This window comes from Ochlerotatus camptorhynchus, unplaced genomic scaffold (assembly GCF_037179485.1).
Source record: "Ochlerotatus camptorhynchus isolate MF236.1 unplaced genomic scaffold, CSIRO-AGI_Acam_v1.1 ptg000324l, whole genome shotgun sequence".
In the NCBI taxonomy this organism is placed as follows: domain Eukaryota; kingdom Metazoa; phylum Arthropoda; class Insecta; order Diptera; family Culicidae; genus Ochlerotatus; species Ochlerotatus camptorhynchus.
The window spans coordinates 6,323,368-6,343,612 of NW_027040812.1; the positions used below are offsets into that span (position 1 = coordinate 6,323,368).

General features: G+C 38.3%; 1 protein-coding gene and 1 pseudogene across 1 annotated transcript; both read left to right on the top strand.

Annotated features, from left to right (window-relative positions):
- The first annotated feature begins 13,386 nt into the window (after positions 1-13,386).
- Positions 13,387-18,489, top strand: LOC135707977 (uncharacterized). The gene is made up of 5 exons (XM_065229887.1): positions 13,387-13,444; positions 17,195-17,496; positions 17,772-17,917; positions 17,985-18,264; positions 18,325-18,489. The coding sequence occupies exons 1-5, from the start codon at positions 13,387-13,389 to the stop codon at positions 18,487-18,489; spliced, it is 951 nt and encodes a 316-aa protein (XP_065085959.1).
- Positions 18,490-18,594: 105 nt separating this feature from the next.
- LOC135707978 (uncharacterized) lies at positions 18,595-19,303 on the top strand (annotated as a pseudogene).
- Positions 19,304-20,245: the final 942 nt, after the last annotated feature.

Sequence of the window (20,245 nt, forward strand, 5' to 3'; positions counted from 1 at the left end):
AAACAAACGGTTTGGTTGACGTTTCCTCTCATAATCGCCTAGCGCACTCTACGTTGGTGGTGCATAGAAACAGTATATAGGGTAAATGACGGATTCAGCACTACCTTTACCTTTAGGGCCGACCGGACTTTACGTTGTGTTGCTTTCTAGATGGTTGCTCCAACGTTCCGAGGGCAAACTGGTGGTGAACCAAAGACTCCGAATAAAAGTCCGGGATATTTCTGGCAACAACCTCATCTAACGAGGTAGCGTGCCAGCCCGGAGGATTCTGAACTACTAATAATTGTTATTTATAAACCTTTGACTTTTATAAAGACACATTACGAAGGTCCAATCATTTAATACACAATATAGCGGACGATTAGTTTCAGTGGAGATGCAAATGGCTCTGCCACCACAGTTCTAGATAAACATTTCAAAAGGTCCTATCTGCATTGATCGATTCTCTTCATCGACTTTCTCTTTAGTTAATAACTCAGCTGTAAAATCTTTCCCTGTTGTATTTGACGTTTTGGACGCTAGATAAGCACCTCCTTTATCAAACTATGTGGTAGCAGTGGTTATGAAAAGAGAAAGTCGATGAAGTGAATCGATCAAAGCAGATAGGACCAGGCTTGCTTCCACTCACTTGCTATAAAAACATGGTTTTCTGAATTGATTAGATGTTATAATGAAATTTTGTACTTCTAAGATACAGGAAGAGGTTGAAAAGCAAGTGTTTGACACATCCCAACTAACATTTTCAGCTTTGTAAGCCAACTTTTCCAGCGTTGTGCTGTAAAGTAGCTGAAAAGAAGCTGCAGATACAGCTACAAGCAAAAGCTAGCAAAATAGTTTTGGAGAGCGTTTATTCAACTTTCTCACAACCATTATTCAATTTGTCAGTCGCACTGAATAACATCAGCCAATAAACGCTAATGTCACTTCTATACACACACTAATCAACTTTCAACTTGCAGCTGCAAAACAAAGCTAACAAAGTGAATATATTACTCATTTGATGGCTTTTAAACAACCAACCACTCTTGCTGAATAGCATAAACATCAAAAGTGCTTTTTCAACAACTAAACAACCTGTACTCAGCTTATAAACTGTGTTAGAGCAACTTCGGAAGCATTTTCACAGTCAACTAGGTGTATTTTTAGACGTGTGCAGTTTTACAACTTTTACTCTGCTCTTTTATAACTAGTCGAGAAAAGTGATTCATGTGCACTACTCAGCGATTTTGTTGTAGAAGGGAATGTTGATTTGTTTACATAAGTTCGAAGTGTTGGCGTAGCACAGTTGGTAGTGTCAAGGTTTGCCAATGAGGTCGTCTCGAGTTCGATTCCAGGTTCCGGTGCAGGGTAAACTAATTTCGATTAATTTGATCACAGCAAAATAAACTCAATAAATTCGTAAACAGTATTTAACCAGGCTTCAAGAGAAAGCTGTGTAGTGATTATTGGATAACCGGGAAAAGATTGAATAAGCGCCTTTCAAGTTCACACACAACTAAACAGCAGGATAACAGCTGTATAGAAGCGTTAATGGATATGCAATAAGAGCTCTCCCGACCGTTCCAACAGCCATAAGTAGCTGACTAAGTTCGCCAGATTTGCTTGTATAGAGGTTGAGTAAAGGTTTCCTCATATCGTATAACGTTTGAATACAGCTTGAGGCTGTATAAATGAAATGAGTAAAGCGTTTACATTGTGAAAATTGTTAGTTGGGATGAAACCTGTCAAATTCGCTCTCAGATAAATAGTCACAATCAGCGATTTTACGATTCGCGAGCGCTCACTCTGAGTGAACGCTCACGAATCATAAAATCGCTTATTGTAACACTCTGGTAGCGAAATTGACAAGTTTTATGAGTCAAACACTTACCTTTCATCCTTTTCTTGTATCTAACAAGTACAAAGTATCATTGTAACATCGAATGGTTTCAAAATACAGAAAATAATTTTTTTTTATAGCAAGTGAGTTGAAGGAACCCTCGATAGGACCATTTGAAATGTTCATGGAGAGTTCGCGTTTGACTTTTAAGCTGGGTTTAGACAGGGCAAGTCAATTGATCAAGTCAGTTGAATTCAACCGACTTGAACGCGAATTGAACGTGTAGACCATGCCTTTCAACTGACTTGATCAACAACTTGCCTAGTCTAAACCCAGCTTTAATGTTAGCAGTTCAACTCGTGCCGTGCTCTGTGTTTGCATTTTATCTTCCCTTGCTTGCTGCGTGCTGGCGTTCCTCCTCCCCGAAAGATGCGTGTCGAATATTGTCGTCGATGTGTTTGGGCCTCATAGCCTAGTCAGTAAAGGCACGGTATTACCAACAATCAATGCGAAACTAACGATTTTAAATTGGCTCACCACTTTAGTAGCCTATTGGTCCCAAGCAAACGATTAACGTACCCTATTCTAGTCGAAATTCTAGTACTACGCAATGTTTGTTTTGATTTGCTATGAAAGTTTGACAGATAAAATGAGGGGTTATTGGTTTTTCCTATGTTTCGAGGGGTGATTCGACAAGCTTGGGACCGAAGATAGTACCAGAGGTGAGCCAAAAAGTTGAGCACGTTTCTTCGGGACCTACTTGTCTTAGAGTTACCTCTATGGTATTACCAAGCCGGAGGCGGCGGGTTCGATTCCCGGTCCGGTGGAGAAGGAATCTTTCGGGTTGGAAATTTTCTCGACTTCCCTGAGCATAGAGTATCATTGTGCGTGCTTGCCTTGCCACACAATAAATAAATTCATGCATTGGTAATTGGCATCGAAAGCCTTAAATTAATAACTGTGGAAGTGAATTTAGAACACTAAGTTTGAGAGCACAAGCTAATATGCGCTAAGTAATAAGCTTGAAATGCGAATAAGAAGAAGAAGAAGAAGTGTTTGTGCGTTGAGGTTCTGTTACAGAAATGCAACAGCCGATATAAGTTTGTTTTCAATCGCAGGAGTTGTCGGTTCTGATTTAGGCGTTGGTTGTAAGAGTTAATTCGGCCGATGAGGAGCTGGCGCTGTGTCTTATGAGGTGTTTACATCTATGCGGATTTACTAGCACTTATGTACTAGTCAACTAGCACGAATTTAATTTGCTCCTGAAATCTCATGCTGGTATACGCTGATGCCCTGTTTACATTTTGCTGTTGAGCTTTTTTGTTAGCAGCTGGCTTATTAGCGCTAGTGAAATAGCATAAGTGTAAACACCCCATTACAGACTGTGTACTGGTGAATTGAAGCCGTTGTACGCGAGTGATTGGTGATGGAAAGTGGACGCAGTCCTTTTTTTCTCTGCTGAGATCCTTCTAGTGGGAGCAGCTAAAGTGTGTTTCATGGTTCATTAGGGTTTGCGCTGCTGTGCTGTTGCTGACTTTAACACCAGTTGAAGAAGTAGCGGTAGCATATCTATGAGAGGTCTTCGAAATTGTCGTAATGTCATGGATTCCTATGCAACAGATCGGATGAGATATTTTATTTATTTTCCTCTTAACTTTCATTCCATTATTATATGAAACATTATATGCTGGGTACGGGAGGGTCCACCAGGACACCCGATTTAAGCGAAATGGATGAGGAGAGAGGAAATGCCAACTCCCTGTTTTTACCATTTCGTGAAAAAATTGCGGGCTCTTCTCCCCACTCATTGGGACATCTTCCTGTTGGATGACCTGTTTTGTGAACGGTTGTATGATCCTGTTGATGGAAGCAGATTCTCATTTATCCCGTCGATGCAAGTAGACGATGTTGCCCACGGATGTCTCTTCATATAATAGCAGGTTAAGTACAATTAGAGGTTATTAAAATGATCAAGTCGTTCCAGTGAGGTGGTAGTTCCATATCATCGTCATCATCATCATCATCAGATGCAAATAGCTCTGCCACTGGCAGATAGATATTCTATTATGCTCATTTCGTACTGATGTATTCTGCCAAATGGAATCGATATTTGCCCTTCATCTGACTTTTGAACGCTTTTGACTAGAATCGAAGACTACAAATCAAGAAGACTGGCAACTGTTCCCTTCTCCCATAAAAATGTCAATCGTCACTGAAAACAGCGCTTCTGTAAATCAAAGGTGGAACTTTGAAGCACAAGTGTTAGTGAGTCTGCACTTAAACAGTGACTGTGTGTGTGACCTAATGTCACCGAAACGAATAATGATAACACAGTACTCGTAGTTGTTTTTGTTTTGCTCTACAAAAATTCACGGCAATTTGTATCCTAATCCCAGCAAGTCGGTGATTTTCCAACCCCAAACCGAAAAACTTGTCATGGTGGATCAAGTAGAGGATTGAAACTTGGATCGATACCTAGTGAAAATAACTTTTACTTGTGAACGAGGAACCGAAATATTGTTGATTTTGTCTGTTGGAAGCAATAAATTACAAGGAATTGACAGCTTCCACCACCATTGAGTGAACTTCAAGGATTCAAAAAGAAGAAAGATCCGGTACCTACATCACAACTCAAAGGAAGGCGTAGCAGGATCTAATGTTCGAGAAAATGAAAATGAAAGGTGAAAGGATTACAATCTCAAACGGTACGTATTGAAAACAATTCAAAACAAATTTACTCACGCATCTGTTAATTTCAGCTAGAATTTTACTCGTTGTCAGCGTGAAGCAAAAAAAAAAGAAACGTTTCACTTTTTACGATAATCATAACAAAACCAATAATTGACAGCTATTTATTTTTACCTATGTGTGTGAATGCTCTCGTGAATTAACACACACCATCATACACAAGTTCCACTTTTGTTCAGAAGAGGAGTTTCCGTTACTGTCTCCTAATTTTTTGCAGAGTTGCCAGTCTTCTTGATTTCTAGTCTTTGCTAGAATCAGGGATGCCATTCTCCCCAGTGTAAACAGGGTGATGAGTTGAAACGACACCTCGCACTATGTCAAAAGCAAACTCACCCGAGAGATTTTTATTTTGTTTTCAGTTTCTATCGCTTCTCCCACTTCGCAAACAAATACAGTTTCTGACCTCGCACCTCCACCAGTCCAACACACCGGAGCGGATGAGTAATCACTAGGGAGCACCGTAGAGAGTTCGTTTGCTTCACCGGGGAGAATCACCCCGGTGAAGACTTTGGTTGTTAGTATGTTGCTAAGAGGAAGAGGAGACAACTGACTTCTTACTCTTTTATCTCTATTTCTATCTCTATCTCTATCTTACGCATTTCCAATCGGCCAATCACGAGCTGGTTCGCGCTTGACAGAAAAGTGATTCGTTTTCGCCCCCCGTATTGTCTTCTCTTCCTCTTAGGTTTGTTGCATACAAAAATGTTTTAAAGGTTACTTTTTCTATTAACGTACAGTAGTCAATTATTTTAAAATTTGGTGTACACATTTTGGAAATGCGAATACAGGAAGTGCATCAGCGCACCATTATTGAAATTTACTTCAGTTTAGTCGACAGACAGACATGGGACAGAGATCGATTAGGATCACAGCGGGAGTTCCATAAGGCTCCATCCTTGGTCCAACGCTCTGGACCGGGATGTACAACGACGTGCTAACGCTGAAGCTGCCCAAAGGAGTTGAGATCGTTGGCTTTGCGGACGACATCGTCTTGACGGTAACAGGCGAGACGCTGGAAGAGGTGGAAGTGCTGGCGACCGAGGTGATCAACATGATTGGTAACTGGATGTAAGGAGCGAAGCTGCAGATGGTCCATTATAAAACGGAAGTTCTATTGGACAGTAACTGTAAAGCGGTACAGCGGGAATATATCACCGTCGGGGGCATGCCATAACCTCAAAGTGGAAGATAGCAAGTGCTACAGGCGGAGGGAAGCCGGAAGAGTACGGAAAGTTGTGAGAGCGGAGTCGTTGGCTAAGTGGCACTAGGAGTGGAACACGGCAGAGAACGGTAGATGGACACGTAGACTAATAAAGAGATGAAACAGCCTCTGGCTGAAAGTCTCACTATTAAAGATAACCTAACCTAACCACGTAGACTAATACAGATTTTTTTTCGACCTGGGTGAACAGAAATCACGGAGACGTCAAATTCCACCTAACGCAGTTCTTGTCTGGCCGCGGCTGCTTCAGGAAGTATCTGCATCGGTTCGGACACGCAGTGTCACCCCTCTGTTAGGAGTGTGGCAACGTGGATGAAACGCCGGAGAAGGGAGATGCCCGTCCTTAACGTGGAGAATGTCGTCGTTGAAATGTGTCGAGAAGAAGGCACTTGGAATGCCGTCAGCAGCTGCAGCGAAAATGGAGACAGGAGCAGCGATCTAGCCACAGAACACCCGATGAATATTGACGAGATGCCGCATCAAGTTGAATACCGTGACCACTTTTAATGTTTTTTTTTTTTCATTTGCCCTGTAAATCACAACATTCACAACCACTTTTTCGGTACTGTCCTCAAACCGCACTAAACTCAGCAACACAAAGGCGTTCGGTGAAATGGCATTCGGCAAAATTTTCCATAGTAATTTTTTTTTTTTCGTCTCTCCCTAGCTCAAAACCTGGCTACGCCCTTGTCTTTGTATACGTTTTTCAGCCATTTTATTGATGTTTTCACTCACTCACGTCAAGCTCTGCCGGAATCTTTGGAGAAACAATAACGCATTTGCGCTGCTATCTTTCTCACGAAAGTGAGTGTATAAACAGACAAAAAGTGAACTGTCAACATTCTCACTCTCTCGTGCTGTGTCTAAAAATCTCTCCAGTGGTGCCAGGAGAAATCTCCGAGGAGACAAGCAGAGATTCACCCTAGAGAATGATATCTCTTGCACCCGGGTGATTCTCCCCAGATAATTTTCAACTCTGGCTAGAATGTAAACATAAGTTATTTCTTCAATCGCCTCAACACTCGCTTTATTGAATTTCTCTATAAAAAAAACTTTTTTAGTCTCTTCCATTTTCGATAGTTTTATTGTACCACTACCACAGTAATTCTAAAAGTTCCATCCTGAAGATAAATCCACAGTGATTTGAGATTTGGACGTAATTGCTTTTGTAAACAAACACGTCAATAACCGATTTATCTTGAATAAAAGCTCAATCTCATGAACAAACTACCAAATGATAGAGGAATCATTCCTCTTTCTCATAGAGTTATTAGTTTTCGAGATTGAGCTTTTATTCGCGAGAAATCGGCGATTAACGTGTTTGTTTACATCACTCCGGAAATGTACACTGCTTCAAGGAGTAGTAGGACGCTATATGAGTATTTCAACTTAAATGTTTTTAATTTTATTACTTTTAAAGATGACTCCTCGGTAGAACATGAGCAGCTCTTTGGAAGATAAAAGTCAACGAACAATCGACCTGAAAAAAAAACTTGAAAGGCTTATTTTTCTTGGAGATTTCACCTTCTTTATAGCACGAGCAGTTATTTGACTGACAACATTTAAATAATCCAACTCAAACTACTTTTTCACTCTTAAGTGGACCGTACACGATTGCTTTTATTGACCATAGTTTAAACATTCTATATCAATGGACAATATTTCTGAATTCACATCATCAATATTATGGTCAATAATTGTCTTTCCCGTCAATGTATTGATACGTGTGGGATTCGCATTAGTGTTGACTTTTCTTTATGACATGAGCAGTTCTTTGACAGACAATATTTTTTTGATAATTTATATCTGAAACTGCTCGAAAGTCATTTCTCTTCAAGGGTGACTCCTTCTTTATAAAATGAGCAGTTCTTTGGCATTTATTGAATAATCAAACTTGAAAAATTCGTTATTCTTTTCTCACTCTTGGAGATTACTTCTTCTTGAGCAGTTCTTATAAAAATCCATGCATCAAACATTAAACTTTTTTATATAAATAAATTTATTTGTACAGGCTTAGTCGCATAAACTTAACAGAGCCATGTTATAATTTGCGTAACACACGATTAATGTTTTAAAGCTAGAATTAAAGGAATTGAACCAAATACTCGAAGTCGTCACGAAGATAGTGGAGATTTACAATTTTATCAATGGAGAGAGGGAGGAGGAGGTTTGAAATATGATCAACGATTAAACATTTAATTTGCATTGTTTAAATGTCTATTTCAGACCTTTGCTTATAATATGAGCAGCTTCAACTGATCTCGGACATCTTTTTTTTAATGAACAAAGTTCTCGTACTGCACATGAGTAATAAAATATGAAAAAAATTAAATTTTAATTCATTGCGATTCGTATTCGAATAAACTTAAAATCCTTTTATTTCTAAGCTATCTGAACTGGAGCCATCTTGAGTTACCACGGTGTCCGATTTCACAAGAAGACGGAAGAAGCTTGTTTTATAATTATGAAATTTAATCAACCATATGCTGGATCAGAATCTATGACAAAATATCGAAAGGACAAATGGTCATGAGGGCAAAACTTCGAAATCATAAAAGGTCGAAAGGACAACAGGTCGAAAGGACCAGAGGTCCAAAGGCAAGAGGATGAAATGGTAAAAAAAACAAAACTTCGAAAGAACATAAGACCCAAAGGCCAAATGATCTAAAGGACAAAAGGTTGAGATCCCAAAACTGATTAATTTTCAAAGTGTTTTTATGTTACTTCATACGCGAAGTTAACGATTTTCAGAGTTGGTTGGAAATGCTAACATGAAGCTTTAGTGTGATGATTTATTAGCTAGAGAATGATCTTTTAGAAGAGGGTAGGTGGATAGTTCCGTTAGAGTACGGCAGTATGAAAATTGAATAGAAGTTGAAAATGAGCGAAGGGCCATTAATGCGACAGTTTTTCAACTTCTATTCAATTTTCATACTGCCGTACTCTAATGGAACTATCCACCTACCCTCTTCTAAAGATCATTCTCTAGCTAATAAATCATCACACTAAAGCTTCATGTTAGCATTTCTAACCAACTCTGAAAATCGTTAACTTCGCGTATGAAGTAACATAAAAACACTTTGAATGTAACAACTCAAGGCGGGAGTAGCCGTCAACAATGCTGATGATGGTACAGCACCCAACAACCACCCTACTGCTTTCTCTCTTAGATGATCACGTTGGTCATGACGAGAGGAGCAACACAATAGTTGGGTAAAGAAGAACTGCATTATAACACACCATCGACTGGAAATGTTCTCGCAACGTGGGTCTTTAGGTAGTGATGAAAACGTCGCTAGAACTATTCCACAGCCGCAGTCAGTTTATGAGCAAAAAGAGGGACGCACATTTTTGCCTGTGGACTTGGAGACATACTTCAAGTCCCCGCGTACATCGTACGGGCTAGGCAAAAATGTGCGTCTATCTTTAAAAACTGTCGCATTAATGGCCCTTCGCTCATTTTCAACTTCTATTCAATTTTCATACTGCCGTACTCTAACGGAACTATTTTCCAAACTCTAAACTGCTAAATGCAAATTTCAATCACAGTATCGCAATTAGATAGTAGTTTTTTTGATATCACTCAATCCTTGGGGGCCCGATTTGCATGGTTGCAATAGCAACGCGATCGTAGCTTGTATGCTGTGATGTGAGGGGCTTGGTGTCCCTAGAGTGACTATTTTTGCTTACTGAGTAGAACATCATGAGATTAATCTCAATCCCCTCCACATTCAAGGTTCGTTAATCGCTTTATTTGTTAATATGAATCCATTGGAATAACACCAAATCGATCATTGGTGTATTGTAATAAAAGGAACTTGCAGATCAATAACAGAAGACCGTGGGCTTAGTCCCAAACTACTTCGCGTTATGTGATCGTTAGGATATCAATTCAGCGTTTACCATAACGAATCCTGCTGCAAACCCAATCCTTTTATCCAACATCCCAGGGATTTCTCGCTAAAATGCAGAAAATTTCTCGGCTTTCAACATAGGGGGTTTCATGCCAACACATTTCTACCCTTTCCTTTCCTGGCCTGCGTTCAGTCGCGGCCGGTGCTGGTTTTGCCTAATTTGAGATCCCTAGTTTTTACATATTGAAGATGAATGCTAACCCCAAGCATCGTCTATTGGTTCTCTGTGTAACTACAGCTGATCTGGCAATAACAGAGTAGCATCTGCGGGCGGTCAATCCTGCTCATGCTCAATCAGCATGAATACCATAATTATTCACTAAGCCTCACAAACATATAATTTAATCAAAGAATGCAAAAAGCTCGCTTGGTAAAGAGTGCCGGTCTTGCCGGTCTTACCCCCCACTGTTTTAAGTACGTCAATTGTTGTCAGTTCTATGTAATAAACAGTAATTTACAACATAATCTATTCAAACCATACTACCACACAATGTCTATTAAAAACTGTCTAGACATGGACTCTGCATGAGAAAGATAACCAAATTAGCTCTCTATTATTTTCAAGCAGCCTGTCACCTGTTAACGCCCAAGTCGTTATTGGCCTTCGGATAATGCGCAATTTTTTTAGGAGTAAGCCAAGGATTATTCTCACATTATTTGAAAACCAATTGTTAAGGATATTCTAAGCCTCATTCTAGTGATATTAAAAACATAATTTACGTTCCCAGTTTAAGTCAACACATGGTAGTGGAAGAAAAAATGCTGATCTATAAATAGATCAGATTAATGAATTATTCCTTAAAGGACGGGCTTACCCCCAGTTCTCCTAATCTTTCTAAATAATGAATAAATAATTATCCTGATGTGCAATCCAAATGCGATTTTCAGCAAAATTGCAAATGAGAAAATTTCACATTAGTACAGAGATTAAACTTTTCCGCAGATCACTTCAGCGAAAGGCTAGAACAATAAGCACCAAATATTCACTTTTTACATAGTAATTCTCATATAAACTACAAAGGGCCAGTGCAGTATGAATTCACATGAGCTCAAATTCTGGATGAATTATCAGGACCTGTTTTGAAATTGACTAAGCTTGGTGGAGCAAAATCTATATAGAAAATTTAGTTTCAATTTTATATCGCACGATCAGACTAACATATGAAAATAAATCGCTTCAATCAATAATTGTACATTGACAAGTGTAAGTATAAGCGATCATTTTATGTATTTGTAACATGATGAAATTCAGGACAATGTCGCAACACCACACCGTCACTACAGTGAGCGCCTGGTTTATTGGCTGCAGGATACAAAATCAAATAAAAAAGTTTGAAATGTTAAAGAGATAAGAAATTCATAAGTTCTATATTGATATTTTAAATTCTAATCAATCCCATTGGTTCACAATAATGTTTTTTCGATGTTTTATAGTGCAAATCAAATGAAATGTATGGTTCAATCAGGTGCACTAAATTATAACTATCCAGTTCAGTGCAGTCCAAGACTTCACTATGAGAAAAACACATCGTGACCCTCCATTCCCCTAAGAACATAATTCAGTTACTTTCAACCGTGCACGTTCCGTTCCGTGCAATGTTGGTTATGTTCAGTCCTGTGCTCAATTTAACAGTACAAAACGTACCACCTCGTTCGTAAATCTTCAGAACAAGCGATAAAAAACTTATAACGCCCACTAACGTTGCCTCCATTACGTCGTGGACGTCGTGTCCAAATAAAAACAATGATTACAATTTGGGCAAGGATAAACCTTCCCAGGTCCATCATCATGTATGTAGCTTACTGCCTTTCAACTGCCATCAGATGTTGCTACCTACCGGTTGCCCCAAAGTCAACAGGCTGTCTGCGCTTGGCGATTTTTATATGCCATTTTCGTGTTGTTTTTCTTTGCAGCAAACTTTTCTTGGCAGCTTCCGACTAGGTACGAGACCTGCCTGCCGAGAATCACTTGAACCGCCGAGCGAATTACACACATTCGCCTGTATCTGTGTCTCTCTGGCTCGTTTCGTTAACATCAAAAATTAATTTTGATTATACGTTTTAATGTTTGTTTAAAGTTGAAGGCACTTTACGGTTGCGCTGATGCTGTTGCTTCTTTCCGGATGAGAACAAGACCAACAGTCACGGGAGATAGAACTGAAAAGTTTTAAATTGACTCAAGAGTGCGCTCGCGTTTTCGTTTCCTTCCAGCGCAGCAGCTTCGAATCAACCGCCACGCGGTATGTGCATTTAATGTTTCGTCTCGAGATTTTTTTTTCCTTGATCGGTTGTAGGGATTAGCTTTCTGAATCGAGATTGTACAAACCTTCAAAGCGAAATGATGGTAGGGATGCTTGTAGCGATTCGCTGTCGGTATCTGTTCCAAGACTTAAGTGCCAATCATCACCGTTAAGAAGGTGACTGCACCGAGATGCTAAATTTCTTACGCCCTTTGAGAAGGAAGACATGTCTTCATTTTGTAGTAATTTGAATTTATCTGAAGACATTTTGTTTTTGAAGACATTTTGATGGCGATTCATGATTTGTGAAGACTTTTTAATATGAAGATGTTTGAAAATTTAAGTATGTTTAGATGAATTTTTTTTCACAACATAACACTTTGACTTCCCATAAGCGTTGCTATGTTTTAAAAAAATATTGGAAAAAATTTCGACTGAAGATTCAAATTTCGAGAAATCAGCATTGTAAAATCATTTCATAGTCGTCGATTCATGGACAATGCGTGGCGGCGCCAGTGGTGTAGTGGTAAGCGTGATTGCCTTTCACCTCAGCAGGCCTGGGTTCAATCCCAGTCTGCACCGCCAGGATGTTCTGAGTCATAACATTTCTGATCACGCCTTCCTTCGGATGGGAAGTAAAGCCGTTGGTCCCCCGGTTCATGAGTTGATGGGTCGATAGGTATTAGGGTCCAGGTGTGGGAGCTGCCTTCCTGGCGTCGGTAGCATTGGTGCTCAACACGGAAAACAAGATCGACGGAAAACAAATCAGGAAAAAAAAATGGACAATGCTTTGAAGTCTGGAATGTCCTGATAAACTTTTTGTCCTTAAGTTTCTTAAACCTACTTGAGTCCAAGTCCTTTTTCTCAGTCATTTGATCTATTTTATGAATTAAAAAAAGTCCAGTATTTCATATATTCGCATTTTTTCGTACATTTCTCACATTTTTGATGCCCCGTAATCTGGAAATGCTTTCGGCAACGTGGTGCTTTAGGTAGCGAAGGAACGTCGCTAGACAGCCGCAGACAGTACACACTAATCCAGCATTTAGTTGTTCGGTATTTTTTTGTACTGGGCTTACACGGTAAAATGAAAGATTTACTGAAAATTCAGTTTAAATCTGGTGAATTACCGACGTTCTGTAAAACATAAACTGAACTTCGGTATCGTTTGATGCAAAATACTGTACACAGAATATTTATTTACTGAGAAAACCGGTAATTTCCAAATATTCGAGATTTCACGAAAAGTCAGTAAAAATAATTACTGTGCACAAAGTAGTCTTTATTTTTTACCGACTGGTCAGCAAAATAGCCACCTTGTTTTACCGACCACGAATTGTAAAACTCTAACCTGTCAATTTTATTCCCGCCGCGATTTTAGCTTCAGTAAAATCCGGGAGCAAGTGTTTAAGCGCGCAGTTCTGATAAAATTTGAATTATACCATGAATTATATCATGACGGAACTGAGTAAGCTTGACAGTGAAATTGGAGAACTATTTCGTAAGTACCAACAATTATTATTTACTTTTTTTGCAGTTCCTTGATCGTCAACAAATTTTGATTAACAAAATGAATGTTTGCATTGTTTGCTTTCACTGTCGACGCGCTGTTCCGGGGTACGTCAAAGGATTAAGTCGTCATATTAATTGGCATATTATGAACGGTGAATTGCACCAGGATTCGTGCTTTTATGACTGCACATTCACGAAGTGCAAAGTACGATACAAAAAATTTTCGTCCCTTAAACGCCATATTTTGGAGGTTCACCCGGTGGATGGACCCAGTCTTCATGATTTGGACAATGTTCCAATGGAAGAATGTTTGCAGCAAAGTGATTTTCAAGATAAGCAAAATCTACTTTCTGAGTCGACACTTACTTTGGACGAAATAAGAAAAACCTTTTCTTTGAGTATTTGCCGTCTGGCAGCAGATACGGGACTACCTCAAACCAAAATTTCGCATGTTGTAAAAATTTACGAAAATATTCTACTACAATTAACGGAATATCTGGAAAGCTGCGCGAACAATTTTATTAGCTCTGAAAATATTAATGTTCAAAGTGACTCCGCAAAATTTTTCTTGAACTGCTTCAAAAATCTAGATTTGTTTAAAGATGTTCGGACGTATGCCTAACAGAAATCCTACCTTCAAGATCTGGCGATAGCAATTCCTGAACCCGTACCCAAATGCGTAGGCAGTCGCAAGTCCGTTCGGCATGTAAATGGTATACCGAAGATAGTAACAACGAATGAAACATTCGCGTACGTTCCAATTATTGAGACACTTCAATTAGTTTTCCGCGAACCTCAGAACAGGAAGCTCCTAAGCTCCAAAGTTCTCAATGAAATCCCAGGAAATAAAGAATACAGCACATTCAAAACAGGAATACTCTATGCACAAAACGATTATTTTAAGCTTTACCCTGATGCGGTTAGACTTACACTGTATCAAGATGACGTGGAAACTGGGAACGCCCTAAGCTCACGAGCAGGAAAAAATAAGATATCAAACTTTTCATTCAAAGTACAAAACTTTCCTGCTAGGTTTAATAGCTCCCCAAAAACAATATTTCCATTAATCTTTGCTTTGTCTCAAGTGGTGAAAAAGCAAGGATATAATAAAGTTATGGAACCATTGGTAACGGATTTGAAAAAACTGGAGAAAGGTGTGACGGTTTACTACGATGCTGAGCTTTTTACAATACGTGCTGTTGTAGTCATGTTTGTAGGTGATACACTGGCCCTACATGAAGTATTTGGATTGTTAGGCCCTAGCGCCAAATATTTTTGTCGAATTTGCACCGTTCCACGACCTATATTTAAAGAGGACTCTACCAAAAAGTTCCCTTTGAGAACATTAGATTGGTATAATAGTAATTTAGAGGCAGTAAAAAGTGGACAAGAACATCCTTCAGAATGCGGATTGAAACGAAGCGGTTGTGTGCTGAATTCTCTTGAATATTACCATATTAGCAAGAATTGGGCACTGGATCCCATGCATGATCTTGGCGAAGGTGTAATTCCATCAACGATTCAGTTTGTTTTGAGCAGATATCGTACCATGGATCTCGGATTTACGGCTGAGTTTATAAATTATCGAATCAGTACATTCAACTATGGTTATGCAGATCGGAAAAACCGTCCTAAATATGAGTAACTTTACTACACAGATGCTAACCAAACCGAAGGTTTATAAAATAAGGCAAACCGCATCTCAGAGTTTCCTGCTTTTAAGATCATTTCCATTTTTATTCAGCCACAAAGTACCATCAGACTGCCAGCTTATGGTCATGATTGGTCATCTTATTAACATTACAAGAATTATATTGTCTCCAGTGGTGTCCGAAAATATGCTGCTCTGGTTAAACGAACACATTCGTCTTTTCTCCGATCTGTTCAGCGAAAATTTTGATAAGCGTATCAACAAACTACATCACTTGCAGCACTATGAACAATGCATAAGGCATATTGGAAGCACAATGCACAGTAATTGTCTACCCTTTGAACAAAAGAATAAACCAATTAAGAGACAAGCGGCCAATTGCAAAAACTTTAGAAATATAAGCAAAAGTCTAGCTGATCGTCAAATTTTTGCAATGGTTATTGATTTATTGGAGCGCCCTTTCTACGATAAAATTACTTACAAACCAAACGTCAGTGTAAGGAAAGGAAACATGCTAAGTTCTATATATTTTGACAACGAAAACATTACACATCACCTTCAAAAATCGGTAGAACTAAACGGAGTTGAATTCCGCAAAAACCTTATTGTTGCATTCAAAAAGCATGGAAATAGGTTATTCCCATCTTATGGCATTATTCTCGAAATAGTTGATCACGACGGAAAGGTGAATTTTTTGTTGAGATGCTGTAACACGTTGGGATACGATGAAATTTTTCAAGCTTATGAGGTCGAAGAAACGGACAATGAACGATTTTTACCTTTTGATGAAGTATTCCAGCATGCAACGTTTTTATTTTGGACCCCCCACAATAGCAGTACCAAGTTTATTTCACGACGTTTGTATAATCAAGATTATTGAAATCAACCTCTAACAAGCAACAACTTCAACAACGACAATTAAATCTTACATCTCAAAAATGAACCTTTAATGTATGTAAATAGGTAAGTCTACGTTATTCGAACAAACTTGCTAGAAGCACAGACAAACGTACGATACATTTCAAGTATGCTATATAATGTTTGAGCGTAGCATTTCATTGATAGTTGACAATAACATTAATCTCCGAAGAAAGTTGGACATCAGTATTCAATCTCTTTTCACAAAATACAATAGAATGCATTATGCACTGATTTTCAGAACTAAGGAAATTATATAGTGTTTTGAAGGTTTTGAAGGAGCTTGAGCTGTCATGTAAAAACACGCTAAGATAACACAACTTATTTTTAGTTCATATCCATATATGAATGGGTACATACCGCACTACTTAACATCAAATAACTTTTTACTCATCCAGTAGAAACAATTTATTTTCCATTGAGTGCACACTCGAAACGTTGAACCCGTTTGTTTCTAGCTAGCTCTAGCTTCTAGAACATTTTAAAAGGTCGTATGCGCATTGAACGATTCTCTTCATCGACTTTCTCTTTCGCTAATAACTCACCTGCAAAAACATTCCCTGTTGTGTTTAACGTCATGAAAAATAACGATAGATAAGGGCCTCCGTTAACAAACTGTGCGGCAAAAAAAGCAGGAAATGTGTTTGTAAATCATAGATTTTCAAAACAGAAAGTCGATTAAGCAAACCAATCATTGCAGATAAGACCCTTCGAAATGTGCATCTAGATTTGTGGTTAAATATTTGACTGAATATGTACTTTTTGTAGAAATGGGTAGGTTTCTACCTACTTAAAAGTAGGTAAAAGTGAACTCACCGTTCACGCTAAGAACAGATAACCTTAATATAGGTAGATTTTTTATAAAGATTGGAACAAAACTGACAAACCAAAATTGTGTAAATTTTGTAAACCAAAATATGCGTAGATATGATCCATATTGTATGAGTTAGTTTTATCAAATTTGAATAACATTTACCCGTGCTAGGGTTCAAAAATTTACCCATAATATGAGTTTGTCCGCTTTAGTCCAATCTAGGTAAAAACTACCTTCATTTAGGTTATCTGTTCTTAATGTGTTCTGTGTATATATTTTTTAATGTGATTGCATTGCAATGATAATATTATGTGCTTCGTAGTTGACCACCATATTGATCATAACTTTGTTTGTAGACTCAGAAGGCATTGATTACGTCGATATTTTTCTGGAGTTGAATGACCAGGACTTTGTGCGCTTACGATTGAGGACCAAAACGATCAAGTATATTCAGCGAATGCAGACAGAAATTCGTAATGCACCTGTATTTGAAGAAAGCGTTGATGATACCATGGATGCAACTCATGCATCAGCTCAATCCGATGATCAGACAGACAACAACCAGATGGAAATCGTGGAAGATCTGCTGAGTAGCGATGAGGACGACACCGTAGACGAGTCTGCACCTAACCCTTACAAAGGGATTCGTCTCGAGAAGGTAAGTATCTTCCGTCACGACAATGATGATGGACCAAATAATAGGATAATTCGGTGCAAGATGGGTCACGAAGCAAGATGGATAAGCTAGTATATTTGCTAATTTATTTGATTCTCAAAATCAACAGCTTCAATACTTCAATGATGGTTTGCCTTTTAAAACAGCATTACGGCTACAATAAGCTTGTCGATGTTGACTATCAATAAAATGACCCAGCTTGTTCAGTGACTATAGGTAGATTAGTATAAGTCTAATGTACTATTTTTCAATTTTAGAAAATTAATATCGATAGGATCCTTAAGAGGACTGCCACAGGGCTACAAATAATGGAGTCCTTGAAACAAGGCAACAAACCCACCGACAAACTACCCACACAGATCAAACAAATTTTGTGTGATTATCTGCGTTTGAATTATGGAATGTAATTATTCAACGTCTTTTTTCAAAAGAAATTAAAATGCTCAATCATACATTTCGATACATTCTAGTCGACCATCAGCATTTCACAAAAATCTACTGGCAATCTCCTTGGTGGATTCTTACTCAATCTTACGATCGAGTACACCGGACATTCCACAAGCACTGTGGTTTTATCCGCATGCAAGAGGCAAACATCGCCATACAGGACGTCTACATTACCATCTTGAGTACCTCGTTCGAAAGTCAACGGACAGGAAAATAATCCGCAGCAAGACAATCCCTGTGCCAGAAGACCAAAATGCTTCCAATAAAGACATTCAGGATAACTTGACGGATATCAGACAGTTGGTAAATTAATTGTTGATTCATTAATATTGAATGATCAAATGTTTAAGTTGTGCTTTATAGGTTGAAGAACTGAAGTTTCTGTGTCCTGGCCCAAATACAAAGAATCGGGTGGAGGAGTTATGGCTCGAAACGTTTGCTGATCGTGATAGATTTCGCCAGGATGAAGAATTTCACATCTTCATGCAAGATTTTCCAGTAGCTGCGGGCTTCGATGGACATTGGTAGGATTTATATTACTTTTTATTGTTCTTACTAGGACGACTACAAGTTGTGTAATTTAGGCTCAGTTGATTTGTTTCCGAAGCAATTAGGTGGCAATAAGAAAAATTTATGATTATTTTAGTTAGTTATAGATATATGAGATTCCACTACGGGTGGTAAAACCGATACTAAATTTTGATTTAATTTATTTTAGATTTCAATCGATTTTCAAAAAATATACCTTCAGGCTCGGCAGCTTGAAGAAGGTTTTGATATTTGGTGCAACAAAGTGCTAGTGGCTTATCCGAATACGTTGAAGTATGTTACTAACGGTAATTAAAGTTTTTAAATGTAGAATCAATGCAATTGATAACTAATGCCTATTTTCACAGACACCATACGGGCATTGGGAATCATCCGATTGAAGAATCCAAGCAGAGGAAAGAAGCGAAGCAAAGATGACGACAAGAGCTCATCCAATTGAATGGATTCAAGTACGTATAGTGCATGATTTAGCTATGGCTTGTGACCAAATTATTTTCAATTCATTTAGATGGATGACCCAATACCAATATTGAACCATGAAACTCCTACACTTTACGTCCGTGGAAAATTCCCTGAAGACAACACCGATGGAATTATCTCCTGGAAGAACGTCACTATTCCTTTGAAAAGGAATTTCTTGGAATGTTTTCATATGCTGTGCATGTCGTTGACTGTCTTCAATGTAGATTGTCGATCAAGCGACAAGCAATTTTTTGTATTCTTTAAGTAAGTTTTTATGGGGGTGGGAAACATAACAACTACGGGCGAAAAGTTTCTCCGTAGTTTGGATTGATTTTATGGTTGTTGTAGCTTCCTATCAGTATCCTGAAAATATGAGAAAAATAAAATGCAATAAACATTGTAATAAATGATTTTCCTCCTGGCCATCTTATTATTATTGAAATTATTAAGTTTCATTTCTCCTGACAAAACTTTTAATGTAACTGGGTAACACGGTACAATAATGAACCAAATAACTGTCTTGTCAGTTAAATTGCAGCAAAAAAAAAATACTGGGTTTTCCAGTATACGCAACTCGATCCAATTACTGAATGAATAGTTATTTTTGACAGATTGACTTTACGGACAGTTCGGTAATGCAAATTATTTCTGTGATGATTACTGGGCGATCCGCAATTCAAAAACCCAGTAAAATTTTACTGACTCCAGTAATCTAAAGTTAGTGTGTATATGAGCAAGTCAAACGCGCACTTTTTGGCCTGTAGATTTGAAGAAATACTTCAAATCTACTCGTACATCGGACGACTTACACAGTTCGAAAAAGTAGTGTAAGTTTCTGTTCAATATGATGCACATAAAAGGAGCGTCACATATCATATAAGTTTACATTATAAACCGTGTAAAATTCTGAGACTTTTCACGAAATGTTGCAAATATTGTATACAAAAGCCCACCTTTGTAAACAACATTGCTTACAAGTTGCTCGTTTAAGTGAAATGAAACACAAGTTTACGTGAATGAATATTTACATCACAATTAAAATTCACAATTTTTTGCTGTGTAGGTAACAAGGTAAACTATCTACCAACCCTCTTCGCAGACCAATATCTAGCTAATAAATTATCACACTAAAGCTTCATGTTAGATAGCATTTCCAACCAACTCTGAATATCGTTAACATAATGAAGTAACATAAAAACACTTTGAATGTTTCCCAACTGTTGAACATTTGTTAAAATCAGAATGATTTTGAAACCATACAAAGATTTTTTTT

What these genes read in the sequence shown, in the direction of transcription:
- LOC135707977 (XM_065229887.1), top strand. Translation starts at nt 13,387, where the DNA reads ATGAATTATATCATGACGGAACTGAGTAAGCTTGACAGTGAAATTGGA. An exon ending in CTGCGTTTGAATTATGGAAT is followed by an intron (nt 17,918 to 17,984) that starts GTAATTATTCAA and finishes GATACATTCTAG; the next exon opens with TCGACCATCAGCATTTCACA. An exon ending in TGACGGATATCAGACAGTTG is followed by an intron (nt 18,265 to 18,324) that starts GTAAATTAATTG and finishes TGTGCTTTATAG; the next exon opens with GTTGAAGAACTGAAGTTTCT.